The sequence below is a fragment of the Mustela nivalis genome (genome assembly GCF_964662115.1).
Source record: "Mustela nivalis genome assembly, chromosome: 10".
Lineage (NCBI taxonomy): Eukaryota > Metazoa > Chordata > Mammalia > Carnivora > Mustelidae > Mustela > Mustela nivalis.
Window position 1 is genome coordinate 109,280,869 of NC_139029.1, and position 19,426 is coordinate 109,300,294.

At 44.0% G+C, this 19,426-nt stretch overlaps 1 protein-coding gene across 4 annotated transcripts in view; it reads left to right on the forward strand.

Annotated features, from left to right (window-relative positions):
- Positions 1-9,334: 9,334 nt before the first annotated feature.
- THEM4 (thioesterase superfamily member 4) overlaps positions 9,335-19,426 on the forward strand; it is a 53,285-nt gene continuing 43,193 nt past the window's right edge. For 2 of the 4 annotated variants that reach the window (XR_014299440.1, XM_082685805.1), the window contains exons 1-2: positions 9,335-9,527; positions 16,748-16,931. Coding sequence is in view for 3 of the 4 variants with exons in the window: in XM_082685805.1 (XP_082541931.1) it covers positions 9,432-9,527; positions 16,748-16,931 (280 nt within the window). In the remaining variant the exon portion in view is untranslated. The remainder of the gene's footprint in view (positions 9,528-16,747; positions 16,932-19,426) is intronic. The other 2 variants (XM_082685806.1, XM_082685807.1) reach the window with 1 other exon arrangement.

The window sequence follows — 19,426 nt, forward strand, 5'->3', positions numbered from 1 at the left end:
AAAAATCAGTAAATGAAGGGATGCCTGGGTGGCACAGTCAGTTAAGCATCTGCCTTTGGCTCAGGTCATGATCCCAAGGTCCTCGCAACAAGTTCTGCATCAGGCTCCCTGTTCAGTGGGGAGTCTGCGTCTCCCTCTGCCCCTTCCCTGCTCATTCTCTCTCTCTCTCTGTTTCCATTCTCTCTCTCTCTGTCAAATAAATAAAATCTTTTTTAAAAATCAGTCAAGTGATTCACAAAATAAAAGTATACAAAATAGGACACCATATACCAAAATATGGGGAGGAACAGAGTAAAGAATGGGTTTAAACTTAAGCAACCATCAACTTTATATAGAGTATTATATGCAGAAGATGTTATAAAAAAAAAAAAAAACTAATGGTAACCACAATCAAAAACCAATAACAGATATGCAAAGAATAAAGAGAAAGGAATCCAAGTATATCACTAAAGAAAGCCAGCAAACCATGAAAGAGAGAAGGACCAGGAAAAAAAAAAAAAACTCATAAAACAACCACAAAACAAGGGGGGGAAAGTCAATAAATGCATATTAATAATTACTTTAAGTATAAAAGGACTAAAGGCTCCAATCAAAAGGTGTATGGTGACGGAGTGGATTAAAAAAAAAAAAAACAAGATTCATCTATATGCTGCCAGAAGAGACTCATTTCAGACCCAAAGACACCTGCAGATTGAAAGTGAGGGGATGGAGAAACATTTACCATGCAAACAGATGTCAAAAAGAAGGTGGGGCAGAAATACTAAAATCAGAGGACAATCCAATAAGAAGATACAGCAATTATAAATATTTATGCACCCAACACAGGACCACCCAAATACATAAAACAGTTAATAACAAATACAAAGGAACTAATCAACAGTTATACAATAATAGGAGGAGACTCTAACACTCTACTTACATCAGTGGATAGACCATCCAAACAGAAAGTCAACAAAGAAAGAGTAGTTTTGAATGACACATCAGACTAGATAGAACTAACAAATATATTCAGAACATTCTAACCTAAAACAGCAGAATACACATTCTTTTTTTTTCTTCTGCACAAGGACGTTTATGGAAAATTCTGCTCCTCTCCACACTTAAGATTCTTTGATGGTAGCATGGGGGAGGGCTGGACGAGGGGCTCCTCCTCCAGCTCCTCTCCAACCCAGATGTTCTAGCATATAGTTACCTGGCCCAACTAATAGGCACCCAGTGAGTGTCCTTGCCCAGCTTCTCCAAGAGCGCTCTGAGCTGGCTGTGAGCGCTTTGGAGGTCCAGAATACACATTCTTTCCAAGTGCCCATGGAATGTTCTCTAGAATAGATCACATATTGGGCCACAAAACAAATCTCAACAAATTCAGAAAAGACTGAAGTGATACCATACATCTTTTCTGACTACATTATTTAAAGTTTTTATTTATTTATTTGACAGACAGAGATCACAAGTAGGCAGAGAGGCAGGCAGAGAGAGAGGGGAGGAAGCAGGCTCCCTGCTGAGCAGAGAACCCTATGTGGGGCTCAATCCCAAGACTCTGGGATCATGACTGTTGGGTCCATGGTCAAAGGAGCGAGACTGATACAAAGCGAAGGTCAAGCAAAGCTTTATTTCACGCCAAGCATCGAGAATCAAACTGACCAGCCAGGGCCATCTCTTGCAAAGAGGTGACCCCTCCCAGCCTCACAGACTAACTTTTATAGAGTAAAGAGTAAAGGCCATGTGGTTGAGCCTGCCACACACAGGTGGCCAACTGAATTACAATTCACCCTATAGTAACTACTTGAACTAGCCTGTCATTCTGGTCAGAATTGGCACCCAAAAAGCAGGGCCCACATTCTTGGGTGGTTAGGAAGATGCTTTCCCGATTGGATGTCTCCACCTGGCTTGACTCATCCTTGTATTCTGGGCTCTGTTACCTCCCCCTGACCTGACACGTCCTGGTATATGGGCTCTGTTATGAGGGGCTGGTCAATCATATTTTACTGGTTTCTCAGACTTGTTTCTAAGTAAGTTCCTCTGGGGGGGTAGCGGGCAGGGTCAATCTAAGTTTACTGCATAAACAACAAAATGGCTCGCTCTGGCTAAGTAGGCCCTTACATGACCTGAGCTGAAGGCAGAGGCTTTAACCCACTGAGCCACCCAGGCACCCCTTTTCTGACTACATTATGAAACTAGAAATCAACCACAAGAAAAAATCTGGAAACAACACAAATACACGGAGTTTAAATAACATGCAAACTAAACAATGAATGGGTCAACTAAGAAATCAGAAAAGAAATAAAAAATGACATGGAGGGGCACCTGGGTGGCTCAGTCAGTTAAGCATCTGACTCTTGATTTTAGAGCCTGATTAAGATTCTCTAGCACCCTCTCTCTTTACCCTTCCCTGCTCACACACTCTCTCTCTCTCTGTCTCAAAAAACAAAAACACATAAAAATAAAAACACAATGGGGCATCTGGGTGGCTCAGTTGGTTAGGCAGCTGCCTTTGGCTTAGGTCATGATCCTAGGGTCCCAGGATTAAGATGGAGCCCCATGTCAATCTTCCTGTCCAGCAGGGAGTCTCCTTTTCTCTCTCCCTCTGACTCTCCGCACTGCTCATTCTCTCTTTCTCTCTCAAATGAATAAATATCTTTATTTTAAAAAAATGAAAACGTGATAGTCCCAAATCTTTGCAATGTAGCAAAAGCAATTCTAAAAGCAATTCTAATACCAATACAGGCCAACCTCAGAAAACAAAAAAATCTCAAAACAGCCAACATAGACTTACACCCAAAGGAGCTAGAAAAAGGAGAAACAAAACCCCAAATCAGCAGAAAGAAAGGAATAATAAATATTAGAGCAGAAGTAGATGATACAAAAACTTAGAAAAACAATAGAACAGTTCAATGAAACCAGGAGCTGGTTCTGTGAAGAAAAGATCAACAAAGCTGATAAACCTCTAGCCAGAGTCATCAAAAAGAAAAAGATGAAGGACCCAAGTAAACCAAGTCACTAATGAAAGAGCAACCAATACCACAGAAATACAAATAATTTTAAGAGAAATTATGAAAATTATATGCCAACCAATTAGACAACCTGGAAGAAATGGATAAATTCCTAGAAACTTATAACCTACCAAAACTAAAGCAGGAAGAAATAGCAATTTTGAACATACCAATTATCAGCAAGGAGACTCAATCAGTAATCAAAAAACTCCCAATAGGGGTACTTGGGTGGCTCAATTGGTTAAGTGTCCATCTCTTGATTTCAGCTCAGGTCATGATCTCAGAGTTGTGAAATCAAGCCCCACATCAGGCTCCTTGCTGGCCATGGACACTGCTTAAGATTCTCTCTTTCCCACTCCTCTGTCCCTCCCCACCAATGCCCTCTCTCTTAAAGAAAGAAAGACAAAAACCTCCCAACAAACAAAAAGTCCAGAACCAGATGGCTTCACAGGTGAATTTTACCAAACATTTAGAGAAGAGTTAATACCTATTTTTCTCAAATTACTCCAAAAAATAGAAGAGGAAGGAAAACTTCCAAATGAATTCTGTGAAGTCAAAATTATCCTGATACCAAAACTAGATAAAGACACCACTAAAAAAGAACTATAGGCCAATATCTCTGATGAACATAGATGCAAAAATCCTTAAGAAAATACTAGCAAATAAAATCCAACAACAAGGCGCCTGGATGGCTCAGTGGGTTAAGCCGCTGCCTTCGGCTCAGGTCATGATCTCAGGGTCCTGGGATCGAGTCCCGCATCGGGATCTTTGCTCAGCAGGGAGCCTGCTTCCTCCTCTCTCTCTCTGCATGCCTCTCTGCCTACTTGTGATCTCTGTCTGTCAAATAAATAAATAAAATCTTCAAAAAATAAATAAATAAATAAATAAAATCTTTAAAAAAAAGAAAAAAGAAATTACTAGAACCAACCAGTGACTTTAGCAAGTTTGTAAATATAAGATCAATATATAAAAAGTAATTGTATTTCTTTTGTTTTAAAGATTATTTATGAGAGAGAGAGAAAGAGACTGGGGGAAGGGGTAGAGGGAGAGGAAGACAGAGAAGGAGACTCCAGGCTGAGTGCAGAGCTCTGTATTGGGCCTGATCCCAAGACCCTGAGGTCATGACCTGAAATCAAGTCAGTTGCTCAACTGACTGAGCCACCCAGGCACCCTTAAAAGTAATTGTATTTCCATATATTAGCAGTAAACAATCAGAGATTGAAAAAAAAAATCTTATTTATAAGAACACGACACATTCGAAATACTTAAAGATAGATTCAGGCATACCTCAGGATATTGTAGGTTGGGTTCTAAACCACCACAATAAAGCAAATATCACAATAAAGCAAGTCAAATGCTTTTTTTTTTGTATCCCAGTGCATATAAAAGTCAGGTTTACACTATACTGTAGTCTATTAAAGGTGTGATAACATTATATCTAAAAAAGCAAGATACATAAGTTAAAAACACTATATGGCTGAACAAGGCTAACCATCATCTGAGCACTCAGAGTCATAATCACTGATTACAGATCACCATAACAAATATAATAATAATGAAAAAGTTTGAAATATTGAAGAAATACCAAAATGTGACACAGAGACAAGAAGTGAGCAAATACTGTTGGAAAAATGGCACCTTCAATTGTAAAAACACAGTATCTGCAAAGCGCAATAAAGAGAATCATACAAAAACAAGCATGTCTGTGTGACAAAAGATGTACAAGATCTATATTACAAAATATTGTTGAGAGACATTACATATGATTTAAATACATGGGAAGATATAACTTGTTCATAAGACTTATCAATGAAAAACAACTTTCATAAGGAGACTCCATTTGCTGAGATGTCAATTCAAAATCCCAGCAGTTTTTTTTTTTTTTGTAGATATTGACAAGCTGATTCTAAAGTTTCTATGGAAAGTCAAAATATCTAGAATAGCCAAAACAACTTTGAAAAAGAAAAACAAAATTGAAAATAATTTCAAGCCAATAAAGATAGTATAGGATTAGCATCAAGAAAGATAACTAGCTTAACGTACAGAATACGGAGTCTAGCAATAGACCCAAACATCTATGAATAATCAGTTTTTGATCCAGGTGCAAAGACACCTGACCAGAGAGCTGTAAAGTTTTTTCCGGCGAGATAAACACAACACCAGGCAAAGTGGGTGCAAGGCAAGATTTATTAAAACGCTCTCCAGCGAAGTTTCAGGGCTCAGGAGAAGGGGAGCCAGGAAAGTTGCGCCGGGAGGAGGTGGGCACCCTCGGGCGAGGTTCCGCCAATCTGGAAAGCAGAGTGGCGGAAGTCGCGCCCAAGGCAGGGAGGAGGGGGCTTTTAAGGGGTCTTGGGGAAAGCTCAGGGGTCTTTTGGCAAGTTTCCCTTATTTGGATATCCCGCCTGCTCACCGGGATCCCATTGGTCCACAGGAGCCCGGGGCGGGGGTCTCAGGTTCCTGCTTGGGCCTTTGTTCTCCTGTCCGAGCTCAGGTCTTGTGGCGGGAACTTTTGCCATCTTTGGTAGCCCTTCCTGCCAGCCCAACAAGAGCAAAGACACCTGACCAAAGAAAAGAGAGCCTTTTGATAAAGGATGCTGGAATAATTGGAAATTAGTTTCACAGATACTCATTTCTCACACACACACACACACACACACACACAAAAGTAGAAGGGGGCTCTCTGAACTTAACAACAAGCCCAAAGCAAAGTTTTCTTACCTCCGATGACTCTTTCCTCATAATGGTCCCTCCAGTTCCACCTTTTAACTATGTGAGTGGTGACTGAGGTGTGTTGTTGGGAAAATATGTAATGAATGATGTGCTGAGTGTAAGCAATTTTAATAACCTATTATGCTAGTGTTTTAAGACTTAGTGTTTTAAGACTTCAATTCTTAAATGGACTAATGGCATATTATTGCTAAATGTTTAATTAAAAGGGGAGAGAAGGCCCTCATTTGCAATATCTGACTGAATACTCCCATGAAGTGAATTTCAAGCCACCATGTGACTGAAAGTGATGTTGGGAAAATATATGCCTACTATTCCCACCACACAAATAGGATAGAGGTAAATAACCCCAAGAGCACAGGTAGTGTAAGGACCTATTTAGCCAGAGGCTTCCATCCAGGTTAAATAACCTTGTTGTTTAACCCTTAAACTGTCCCTGCCCCCCTTCCCCCAAGGGACTTACTCAAAAACAAGTCCTGGAAACCGGCCCCAGGTAACAAAGCCCCAAAACAAGGGTGGGTCAGGCCAGATGGAGATACCCAATCAGTGGGGGGATGCATACTGTCTCCCTAGTTACCAAGGAGTATGGGCCCCGCCCTTTGGGCACCTTTTTGGTGCCAATTCTGACCAAGGTGATAGGCTGGTTCAAATGTCTACTATAGGGTAAATTGTAATTCAATTGGTCACTTATGAGTGACCTAGCATGACTGATGAGGGAGCACGGGGCTGGCTGAAGACAAAGCGAAAGCTGGCGCCTTGCACCCCCCTCTCCATGCGCTCCCCCTCAGTCCTCTGTGTAGCTTCCCTCAGGCAGCCCTGACTGCCATGAACAATAAGCAAATAGTTAACTTGCAGAGCTCACAATCCTGCTAGACAGGAGTCTCCCTTGGCTTACAAATGTCCTAAATCTCACTAACAAAGACGATTGATAGCAGGATTGTGACAACCCACCAAAAAGTCTCCCAACTATCTTAATGTTAATGGCTGGTCTAAAGACAACACTGATCCAGCCGCAAAGGCAAGGCCTGCGGTAGGCCTGGGACATCCTGGCACCTTGTAGGCCCTCTTTAGCATATGAAAACTCCATTGAAACCTCCCTTCCCCTCACCTTCCCCCAACCGCAGGGTACAAACCTGCCATCCCTCACAACCCGGGGGCGGTAGCTCTTCCTGCCCACGGGTCCTGTCCCCTTGCTTTAATAAATCATCATTTTGGACCAAAGATGGCTCAAGAATTCTTTCTTGGTCATCGGCTCCAGACCTCAGCCCACCGAACCTCACCTAGGTTCTAGAACTTCATCATGACTGTGCAGCTTTCTCTGTGTTACAATTTCATTGGCCACCTGTGTGTGGCCAGGCCCAACCACATGGCCTTTGATCTATAAAAGTTAGTCTGGAAAGAAGGGAGGGGGTTTTCTCTCTGTAAAGGGCGGCCCCGACTGGAGTGTTTGACGGTTGGTTTGATTCCCGATGCTTGGCATGAAATAAAGCTTTGCTTGACTTTTGCTTTGTATCAGTCTCGCTCCTTTAATCACAGACCCACTATTGGGGTACCCATTTTGGGGGGCCCAACAGTAATTAGAAAGTTAGACTCTACCATCAAACACCTTCGTGATTTTTTTAAAGATTTTATTTATTTATTTGACAGACAAAGATCACAAGTAGGCAGAGAGGCAGGCAGAGAGAGAGCGTGGGAAGCAGGCTCTCCACTGAGCAAGGAGCTGGATGCATGGCTCCATTCCAGGACACTAAGATCATGACCTGAGCCACCCAAGCATCCCAAACACCTTTATTTTTAATATAACTTATTCAATTGTAAGTTGACATAAGTTTTTTAAAAGATTTTATTTGAGACAGAATGCACAAGCATGGGGGAGGGGCAAAGGCTGAGGGAGAAACAGACTCTTGGCTGAGCAGGGAGTCCAAGCTGGGGCTCCATCCCAGAACCCTGAGAGTTTGACCTGAGCTGAAGGCAGCTGCTTAAGCAACTGAGCCACTCCCGCCCCATGACATAATTTAAATTTCAATAATAGCAGTATTTAAGGATTGGCTAGCCAAATTCTGAATTTTTAAAAATTTGAGAGAGAAAGAAAGTGAGACAGCATAAGCTGGGGAGAGGAGCAGAGGGAGAGGGAGAAGCAGGCTCTCCACTGAGCAGGGAGCCCCACGCTGGGTTCCATCAGAGGATCCTAGGAGGAGGATTCCCCCCCCCCCCCCCCCCCCGGGCCGACACCCAACCCACTCAACCGCCCAGGAACCCCCAAATTCTGAATTTTTAAGTCTGCTGCTAGGAGCTTATAGGAGCCGGCTCCAGCACACCACCAGCCTGGGACAGTTCCTCTCCTTTCCTTTCCTTTTTCCTTCCTTTGTCTTTTCTTTTCTTTTCTTTTTTTAAGATTTTATTTATTTGTGGGGCACCTGGGTGGCTCAGTGGGTTAAAGCCTCTGCCTTCGGCTCAGGTCATGATCCCAGGATCCTGGGATCAAGCCCCACATCAGACAAATAAATTAAAAAAAATTAAAAAAAAAAAGATTTTATTTATTTGACACAGAGAGAGAGACACAAGGAGGCGGAGAGGCAGGCAGAGAGAGAAGGGGAAGCAGGCTCCCCGCCGAGCAGAGAGCTCCATGTGGGGCTGGATCCCAGGACCCTGAGATCAAGACCTGAGCCAAAGGCAGAGGCTTAACCCACTGAGCCACCCAGGCGCCCCTCTTTTTTTTTTTTTTTTTTTTTTTTTTCTTAAATCTAAGATTTTATTTATTTGAGGAAGAGAGCGAGCGAGCACAAGAGAGCACAAGCAGGCCAGAGGGCACCTTGAGCAGGGAACCCCAGGGGCAGGGCTGGATGCCAGGCCCCTCCCGACCTCCACGGCAGTAAGACTCTTAAAGGACTGAGTCACCCAGGGGCCCCTGGGGCAGTTTCCTGAGGGACGTACGAGGTGACTTTTGGTAACTTCAGGTGACTTCTAACTTCGTGACTCCCACTGAAGAGAACATCCTTTTGTGCACCTTTAGTATTCTCCACAAACAGATGAAGAAACAGAGGCCAGGCGTGGAGAGGAGTTTGAGCTCAGGCCTGTCTCCAAGGCTACAGATGAACACGTCCTTCAAGAGTTCTTAAGAGTTCTTTCTTTTTGAAAAAAAGCAAGACTTAGAACTTTTAGCTCTGCTCGGGGCTTTAAGGGGGCGGGAGACCCGGGGCAGCGGAAGAGGCTGAAAAGGAGCATTTTACGCGTATAAATGCACTCAGTAGTTGGAAGGCTCTCTATAAATCAATACCAGTCTGATCCCAGGGAACGTCTGTGGCCTACAAGGACCTCACCGCTACCGTCCCGCGGGTCCGCTCCCAGCCGCCGAGGGCCCTTCTGTCTTCCGCCCGACGGACTTCCCCGTAACACGCCCAGAGATCCCAGCGCCGGGCGGGAGGGGTGGGACCGGGCGTGGCGACGAAGGCCGACTGGAGCTGCCGCGCTGTGGGCTGATCCTCCTGCCCTCCCCGCTTCCGTGGCCTCGCTCCCCTTGCCCTCCAGCCGGGTGGTTTAACAGTAGTCGGCCCGGACCTGGCGAGGGCCAAAGTTTGACGACACCAAAGGCCACCGCCCCGCCGGCCTCAAGCCGCGCCCACTTGGTCACATGTTCCCTCGGAGAATGGGCCGAGCCGGTGAGCCGGAGACTGCCCGGCCGTTTGTGTCGGAACCCTGCGCCCTCTCCGAGCCATGCTGCGGAGCTGCGTCTCCCTACTGCGGACGCCGGGAGTCCTCTGCGGCCGGCTGGGAGGCGCGTCCCCGCTGGCGAGGGACTCGCGGCCTCTCGTGAGTCCGGGGGCGGGGCGTCGGGAGCGGGCGGCCGCGCCAGGACAGCCTGTGTCTGGGGGGAGCGGGTGAGGAAGGCCGCGCTGACCTGTTGATCCGCTCACTGCGGGGTAAAAGCTAATGTCAGTGCCAGACGTTGTTGTTAGCGGGGTCGCTTTCAGCCCTGAGAGCCAAAGGCGGAGACGGACAGGAAGGTGACACCGGCGTGCGGCAGCCTCCGGGATGTTGGACTCCGGTCTGCTGGTCGGGGAGCATGATGGCTACGGCTGAGACCGGTAAAGAAGCGGTCGTGGGGGCGCCTGGGTGGCTCAGTGGGTTAAAGCCTCTGTATTCGGCTCAGATCATGATCTTAGGGTCATGGGATGGAGCCCCGCGTCAGGGTCTTTGCTCAGTGGGGAGCCTGTTTCCCCCACCCCACCCCCCTGCCTGCCTCCTTGTGATCTCTGTCAAATAAATAAATAATCTTTAAAAAAAAAAAAAAAAAAAGGCGGTCTGGTTTGGGCAAGGTCAGACAGGGGCCGGTAGTGACGGTGGGGTCTGACCTAGGCAGTACTGCTCCTGACCATTACAGTATGTGCTCGCCAGAAGAGCGGTGTCCCTTCGAGAGTTCATCCTGATCATCTCTGCCCAGCGGATAATTGTCCCATAAGCCACTTTCTCAACTTCAAAGGCTGTTGTAAGAGGAAAATGAGGCAACGCTTAATGCACTGCCTGTACTAAATAATGCTTGTTCTTACTTCCCTATGTTTCGCTTCACTGAAGTATTATTACTATTTTTTAAAGATTTTATTTATTCATCTGACAGACAGGGAGAGATCACAAGTAGGCAGAGAGGCAGGCAGAGGGAGGGGGGAAGCAGGCTCCCTGCTGAGCAGAGAGCCTGATGCAGGGCTCAATCCCAGGGTGCCGGGACCATGACCTGAGCCAAAGGCAGAGGCCCAACCCACTGAGCCACCCAGGCACCCCAGTATTCAATTATTACTAATCGAACCCCAACAACATGTAAGACATTGGTCTTCATGATACAAAGATCAGTAAGAAAACCGTTTCTCTCAAGGAGCTCACAGTCTAGTTTGGGAGAAAAGGGTGAATGGCTGTATGTTACAATGAAGTACTAAGGGAACATGGAACAGTTCTGTACTGAGCAAGAACTGCAAGCTGTCACACTTTTAAAGAATAATGTGTGCAGACTGGTTATTAATCCTATACCATCTTTCACCTGGGAAAGAAAATAGCCTGTGCTGCTCTTACAGCAAAGATAAATTTATTACTTTAATTACATGTTGGTGCCTTGTAATCTGTGCTGAGAATATTTAACAATAGTATTTAGAGGCTTTGTAAGTCTTTTTTTTTTTCCCTGTTCAGTAATTTAATCTTAAAAGAAACACATTGAAAAGAAGTCATAACTTCAGTTAACAAGTCCCCCTTAAAAAACATATAACCAAAGACTTTTCCCCTACAGAGAGCTACAAAAGGTAATGATTATCCCTAACATTTATCCCTCACGTACAGTCTGTGCTGGGTATTTGCAAGTGCCTTTACATCAAGTATCTCTTTTTTTTTTTTTTTTTTTTTAAAGATTTTATTTATTTATTTTACAGAGAGAGAAATCACAAGTAGCCGGAGAGTCAGGCAGAGAGAGAGAGAGAAGCAGGCTCCCGCTGAGCAAAGAGCCCGATGTGGGGCTCGATCCCAGGACACCGAGATCATGACCTGAGCCGAAGGCAGCGGCTTAATCCACTGAGCCACCCAGGCGCCCCACATCAAGTATCTCTTGAGTCCTACACTGTTGAACTGAAACTTTTTTTTTTATTTCTCACAACATCACAGTGTTCATCTGAGGTCCTAACACTCTACATGCCTCTAAAATTAATAGATTACTCCTCCTCTTCCCCCTCCTAACAACACACAGAGACTAACAAAAATCTCCTTTCTTTCCACCCCAATCTGCAAAGCTGCAATTCTGGAATCATCCAAGGCGCTCCTACTTCTTTTTCCCCATGATCAGTCTCTCCACATCCCTTGGTCCCAGTATCTTAAAAGTCTCTTAATCTTTTTTTCCCCTTCATTTCTCTCTACCTAGTTTGGCTTCTAACCATATCTCATTTAGATCTTTGCAACAGTTTTAACAGCTTTCCCTGCCATTTTTCTCACCTAGCAATTCATCTTTTACACCAGAGAGTGGTTTCTAAAACCTAAGTTCATATTACTGCTTTGCTTAAAGCTCCCCATAGTGGAAAAAAGTATTTTATCATTCAAATACCACTTTCGTGGTGTTTTAAAGACTACGTTTCTTTAATGAACTTCATCCTAAGAAATAACGTTTGTGAGATCGTCAAATATGACATGTTGTTTATGTCCTTTGATAATAGGCATTCTAAAAATACATTTGTTGTAGTCCTTGTGCTACCTAAAATCAGCTTTCATTTTGATGTTTGGAAACATTGACCTAGCCGATGAAATCTAAGCCCTGTGTTAAGGCCACAGAGGCTCGGTGGTTGAGTGTTCCCCCTTCTACTTTGCCATCCACATCTGGCTGCACATCTGGCTGCTCTTCTCATTGCACCTTACATCCTGAGGACTGAAATCCTGGCAGTTCCCCAAGGTGTCAAACAGTTGTGTCCTCTCTCTGTGCCTTTGCTTGGTATAGCTCTCCCATTCTGTCCTTAGTGCACTCCTTCTACTTTAGAAACCACTCCATCAGTCCTCATCCCTGTCACTCCTGGGTCTATATGTACTCCTGTTAAAGTATTTTCCACACCTGAAGCTGCTACCACTTGAGGGCAGGGCCCAAGTCCTCTTTTCCCTCTCTGCCTCAACCAGTTCCTAGCACCAAAGCAGGCATATAGCAGATTTTAAAAAGTTCACTGCATGTAGTTGAATCCCACCCTTCAAAGTTAAAATCCGGTAGGGCAGCCCACAGCCAAGGGGTCGTTCTAGTTCCTAAAAGTCTTCAATATTCTCTCATCCTGGTACATAAAAAGACGGTGGAACTGATCCATCCTAGAGTTGCCTGTTTAAGATTTTATTTATTTATTTGACAGACAGTGAGAGAGCACAGATAGGCAGGGTAAGTGGGAGAGGGAGAAGCAGTCTCTGCACCCAGCAGGGAACTGGATGTGGGGGCTTGGTCAGGACCTAAGCCAAAAGGCAGATATCTAAGGACTGAGCCACCCTAGCTCTGGTAGAGTCGCCTGTTGAGACCTGTAGATGAGCCAGATATTACAGTCTTTTCTACCTCTCAGCTGACATGTATTTCTCAGTGCATATTTATCTGTGACTGCTTAGATCAGTTTATTTCCAGAATTCATGTTCTTTAAAAGCCATGTGATTGAGACTGGATTCTAAGGAAATAATCCAAAGCAGAGAAAAAGCTATATTCAAAAATTTCCAGTGAACATTCTTACATAAAGCTGCAAAAGATTAGAAATGCTTTAAATGCCTAACTTAAATGGTTAAGTAAATTATAGTACATGAGTCTAAAGGACTATTTTTCTGATGTTGAAAATGGTGATAATTGAGATTAAGGACGTGAAAAAGTGGGTACTACATAATTTTAAGTGGTGAGGCAGAAAGGAAAAATAAATTTCTTACTGAAATTATGAGTATATCAAGAAAGGTTACAATTGGGGCGCCTGGGTGGCTCAGTGGGTTAAAGCTTCTGCCTTCAGCTCAGGTGATGATCCCAGGGTGGTGAGATTGAGCCTCGCAAAGGGCTCTCTGCTCAGCAGGGAGCCTGCTTCCTCCTCTCTCTCTCTCTCTGCCTGCCTCTCTGCCTACTTGTAATCTGTCAAATAAATAAATAAAATCTTTCAAAAAAAAAAAAAAGTTCCATTAAAGGGCACCTGGGTGACTCAGTTGGTTAAACATCCAACTCTTAATTTCTGCTCAGGTCAGGATCTCAGGGTCCTGAGATTGATCCCTGTGTCAGACTCCATGCTCAGTTCAGTGGATAGTCAGCTTGAGATTCTCCTCCTTCCTCCCCATCTGCTCCTCCCCCACCCTCAAGCACCCCTGCTCTCTCATAAATAAATAAATAAATAAATACGAGAAAGATCACATTTAAGAAAAGTTGGTAGAAAGACATAAACATTTATTATTGTCTTTTTTTTTTTAGATTTTGATAGTGAGAGACACAGAACGAAGGGGGGGGGGATGTTGGGATGTTGGAGAGGGAGAAGTAGGCTTTCTTCAGAGCAGGATGCCCAATCCCAAGACTCAGGGACTATGACCCCAGCCGAAAGCAGATGCCCCAACATCTATAATTGTCTTGAGATGGAGACATAATGGTGGATTTTAAAAATTGTTTTATTTTGGGGGCTCCTGGGTGGCTGCCTTTGGCTCAGGTCATGATCCTTAGGTCCTGGGATCAAGCCCCCACATTGGACTATCTGCTTGATGAGCGGCTTGCTTCTCCTACAGCTTGTGCTCTACCATACAGGGGCTCATTCGCTCTCTAAAACTGCTTTATTTTTGAGAGAGAATGTGCATGTCCATGAGCATGAGTGGGGGGAAGGGCAGAGGGAGAACCAGGCTCCCTGGAGCCTGATTCAGGTCCAATCCTGGGATCCTGGGATCATGAGGAGCCAAGGGCAGACACTTAACTGACCGAGCCACCCGTGCACCTATAAATTGCTCGCTCTTTTCTTTACCAGATTTTCTGAACTAGGTTCTAAAGAGATGAGCAAATTCAAAGCCATAGGAAAAAAACAGGTACAGATCCTGGCTAGGGGTGGAGTTGTCTTAACCCTACTCACGTTACCCTCATGAAATTGTTACTTCCTTCTCCTCAGCCAAGGAGTTTTTAATTCTGTAGGGTTTTTGAGACAGGCTGCCTGTATTCTCAACCATCAGGGCAGGATCAGAGCCAGCTAGATAAGAGCCAGTGGAGGTGTCATGTATCAAGTGTCAGTGGAAGGCTAGTTTGCTTGTTCTTCCATCATGGCTCAGCCTTACTGTTTTGGTTTCAGGTGTGGTCCAAGTGTTATAGATACATTGAATCTAAACTGAAAAGGGTGACTGGAAGTGGAATGCCATAGACTTGATAGCTTCTGTGATCTTAAACATTCCAAGATTTCTGCTGAAGCCAAAAAAAAAAAAAAAAAAAAACCAAAATAAAAAGTTTTCCTTTCCAGTGCCTATGGCCATTTGCTTTGTCCTGCTCCTTAATAAGTCACCTTTTCTCCCCCTCTAGGGCCTGGGACCTCTGCACCATTCCACTTGCTGCCTTGGGCACAGGAGTGGTAGCGTGGCCCAGTGCTACAGAGAAATAGCATAGGTGGAAGCCATGGTTATTCTGACAGCAAGCACCCGTCTGCCCAACCTCCGCCCCCTCTTTTTGTTCTGTTTCTTGGTAATTGGCTCTGTCACTCACTGTGTTGCATAGGTCAGAAACCTGGAGCTCGTATTGTCTTTTTACTCTTCCCTTACTCATTATCTTCTTAATGCAGTCATAATTTTTCACTTGGGTAAGTTATCTCCCAAAGCCTTGACACAGGAGTCCCCAGATCCCCTCCTATTATCTTTCATATGATGGCCAAATGAGTTCTTGTTATTTCCCTGTGAAAATCCCTCTGGGAACAACTACGGTTCCAGACCAGTTCAGGCCAACTAGCATAGTATGGAAGTTTCTCACAGCCATGCCCTTGTGTGTATTTCTGCAGCCATCTGCTCTTCCCCTTGCACTGAAACAAAGCCAAACTTCTTTAGGCCTTAGTTTCATCATCCGTAAAATGGGGATGATAAATTAGTACCTACTTCATAAGTATTTGGTCAAAGTGTGGTGGTTCTGAGGCCCCATAAAACTGTGTTATACCTCCTTGCTTTTGCGTATAGTTTCCCCTTGCCTACAGTACCCTTTCTAGCTAGCTAATTTCTGCTGTCTAATTGATGTGGTGAACAAAGGTAGAAGAAAAATTACTAAGTTTCCTTACTATACCCCATTAACAAGTCCTTCAAACAGGCGGAGTGACATTTCTTCTAGGAACTCATTTGCCTTTATGTTAATACTTTGCTAAGAGCAAAAGGCAATCTTAATCTAAGCCCAACCCCCAGGATCCTGTAAGGTCTACTTAAACACAAAAATTCCCTTGGAAACTTCCATTATCTTTACTCCCCACCCTAAGATACATGTTAGCAATCATCCTCTAAGCTTACTGCCCAAAACACAAACACAAAAATTCCCTTGGAAACTTCCATTATCTTTACTCCCCACCCTAAGATACATGTTAGCAATCATCCTCTAAGCTTACTGCCCACTGATCTACACCTGAAGGGTCTCAGGACTCAGGTTTTATTTGACAGTAATAAATGACCCCTTCCCAACAACAGTCAGCCCCCTCAAGGTCCTGGAAACTTTGCTTCCAAAATTCCTTACAATTTATGGTATATCCCTAACCCCTCCCAACTTGAAGGCATATAATCAGTCACCATCACAATCCCAGTGCAGCTCTTTCTACCCATGGGTCCCGTCCTCGTGCTTTAATAAAACCACCTTTTTGCACCAGAGGCAGCTCAAGAATTCTTTCTTGACCATTGACTTCGAAGCCTAACATCTTCCCTACATCAAAATCAAGATTTAGGGGCGCCTGGGTGGCTCAGTGGGTTAAGCCGCTGCCTTTGGCTCAGGTCATGATCTCAGGGTCCTGGGATCGAGTCCCGCATCAGGCTCTTTGCTCAGCAGGGAGCCTGCTTCCTCCTCTCTCTACCTGCCTCTCTGCCTACTTGTGATCTCTCTCTGTCAAATAAATAAATAAAATCTTTAAAAAAAAAAATCAAGATTTAGGTCAAAAAATTCCTTCCTGAACCACCACCACTGCCCCCCTCCTGCCCTCCACAACAACATCTGAGCTAAATACCTCTCCCTGTGCTCTGGGTCCTGCGTACCCCATTAGTAACTCTTTTACATTCATCTGTTTACTTCCAGTTCCTGGTTTACCTTGTGCTTAAGGTGTTTTGTTTTGTTTAAAAAGAAAGGGAATCCACAGACCTGAGCTAAATGCTGCTCTGTTACAAGCTAGTTGGGTGACACTGAGCAAATCTCAATCTCTCCTTTCAAGGAGGTTGGTCTGGCTGATTTTAAAATTTGCTTCTACTCTGAAATGACCACCTTCTGGAAAGAGGAGAGGCAGAAGCAGCAAGATAGTCTCAGGAAAAAAGAAAAATATGTTACAAGATAGGGTTCCCTTCCCATTCTTCTTTTTCTCTTCTCTTTCTTCTAGAGGTCATATTCATCAGAGGTTGCTCACAGGGACCATTCTCTCCCCAACCCCAGCTGGAGCAAGGACATGAGACTCATTTTTGACCAGTTCATGAAGAAGAGTGAAGATGGCTCTTGGAAACGTTTGCCTTCATATAAATTTACATCTTCTAAAAGGCTTGAAGAGGTCAAAATCTTTTTTCCTGGTAGGAACAACCACTCTCTCATAAAGAATATTTAAATGTTAAATACAAAACAGGAAATACTGAGGCACTGGATACTGATGTGGAAATGTTGGGGTCTAGAGCCACGGCCAGGAAGCAATTCTTGAGGTGTCTTTGGTGCAAAGTTGTGGTTTTATTAAAGCACTGGGACAGGCCTGTGGGTGGAAGGAGCTGTGGCTGCTGTTGGCTCTTGATTCTTGCTGCTCCGGGCTTATGAGGAGCAAGTGATTTTATACCTTCCGGTTGGGAGAAGTAAAGATAGGGGAAGTTCCAAATGGACTTTCATAAAGAGGAATGTTAACAATCTGGTTATAAGATTTAATTTTACCTACATTCCTCTGCCTTTGTTCCCCACATCAATAACATTTTGCATTAAAGTGTAATTGATAATTGATGAACTACTATTGCTAATAGTATTAGTATTTTTTTTTTAAGATTATTTATTTGACAGAGATTACAAATAGGCAGAGAGGCAGGCAGAAAGAGAGAGGGGGAAGCAGGCTCCCCGCTGAGTAGAGAGCACAATGAGCAGAAGGCAGAGGCTTAATCCACTGAGCCACCCAGGTACCCCGATAACAGTATCCTTAACCATAGGTTGCATTGGGGTTAACTCTTTGGATTGTGCTTTCTATGGGTTTTGGCTAATGTATGATGCCTGGCATCTATCAGAGTATCATACAGAATGTTTCCATTGTCCTCAGCCCCCCTGCCCCCTCTGTTCACCCTCCCCACCATCCCTCTGAACTGTGGGCAATGACTGATCCTTTGACTGTGTCCATAGTTTTGCCTTATCCAGAATGCCATATAATTAGGATCATATAGTATGTGGTTTCTTCAAATTGTTTTCTTTCCCTTAATAATCATTTATTCAGGTGCATTTATTTTTTCTATAGCACTTAACCACCGTTTGACAGACTGTTTTTGTCTCATACCAGGGTGTGAGCTCCAGGAGGGCAGGGATTTGTTTTTTCAAGATTGATTTATTTGAGAGAGTGTGTGCACATGTGGGGGGAGGGGCAGCGGGAAAGGGAGTCCTAAGGGGACTCTTTGCTGTCTCAGAGCTCTACAGGGGCTCGGTGTCATGGTCTCGGGACCCTGAGATCACTTAACCTATTGTGCCACCCAGGTGCCCTGAGGACAGAGATTTTTGTTTTATTCTCTGGGATCTCCAGTACTTAGAACAGTACCAACTACCTAGTAAGTGCCTTACAAATATTTGTGGGAAGAAAGGAAAGAGAAAACAAACCCAGAAGACCTGTTGAAGGTGCTCTACCTAAAAGGTAAAATTATTTACCTAAAATCTCTGCCCTCATTGAGCTAACACCATAGAGGGAGAGACAGACCATTAAAGAAAGAAAATACAGAGTATATCAAATGGTGATGAGTGCTATACAAAAAATAAATATGCACCTTAATTTTTAAAAAAAGAGTTTTTTAAACTGACCTAACAATGTTATGGTAGTTCTTTGTATACTACATAGGATTCAACAGTTCTGTACGTTACTCAGTGCTCATCACTATAAGGGTAGCTGCCCTCTGTTACTGCACATTGCCATCACAGCAGTATTGACTGCAGTCCCTATTCAGTTCTTATCATCTCCCAAAGAGAACTTTTTAGTTCCTAAAATGTGGTGCCAGATCTCTGGTATAGGAATTGGGAGGCCCATTGCTTTATTTAAAAAAAAATTTTTTCTTTTTTTTTTTTTTTAAATGAAGTTGAACATGTTTACCTCAGGTGTACATGGAAGATACCTAGGGAAAAGTGAGTAATTCCCCGGGTGGCCTTAGTCACCAGTTTAAATACCATCTTCAGCTCAGGACTGAAGCAGGGCATGGGAGAAGGGGAGAAGTTGTGGGAAGTAACCAGCAAAAAGCACAGTAAACAGGATAAGGTTGGTTAGGCAGAATTAACTTGGTGCTTTCTCCATAGATAAGATTCTCTTCAATGTAGAGCCCTCTTGTATTTGGAAAGGGCATGGGGCAGGGTGGGGGGGCACCATTACAAATAGAGATTTCCTTTAGAAATATAAATTTTCCACTCAAAAGGTTAACTTCTCTGTTTTTGGAGGTTCCCCTGTGTCTGCTGTTCCTCGGAATAAGCTTGAGGCCAAAGAGCCATACTTTGGGTTGGCGCGTTCTGCTATCTTTCATTCTCCTCTTTGAAGCTTCCCAAGAAGTTTCATGTCTTTGAACCACTGTTAGTCCTGAGAATATGTTAGTTCAGTTAAACAGTTGTGTCTCATTTCAGGAGGTGGTATTGCAGGGGGTGTTCTGCATAACGTGAGCAATCAATCACCTATTTAATAAGAGGCATTTTTTATGGAAATAAAACTAAATCAAAGGTTAATCGTTGGAACAAACTATAAACTCTGTTTTTGAGTCCAGAGGATAGTTAAGAAGATTTTTAGATACTGGGCTCAAAAGCATCTCAGATGGGAGTGAGGGCCCAGCCAAAAAAACAAAATTCAGCTGAGCAG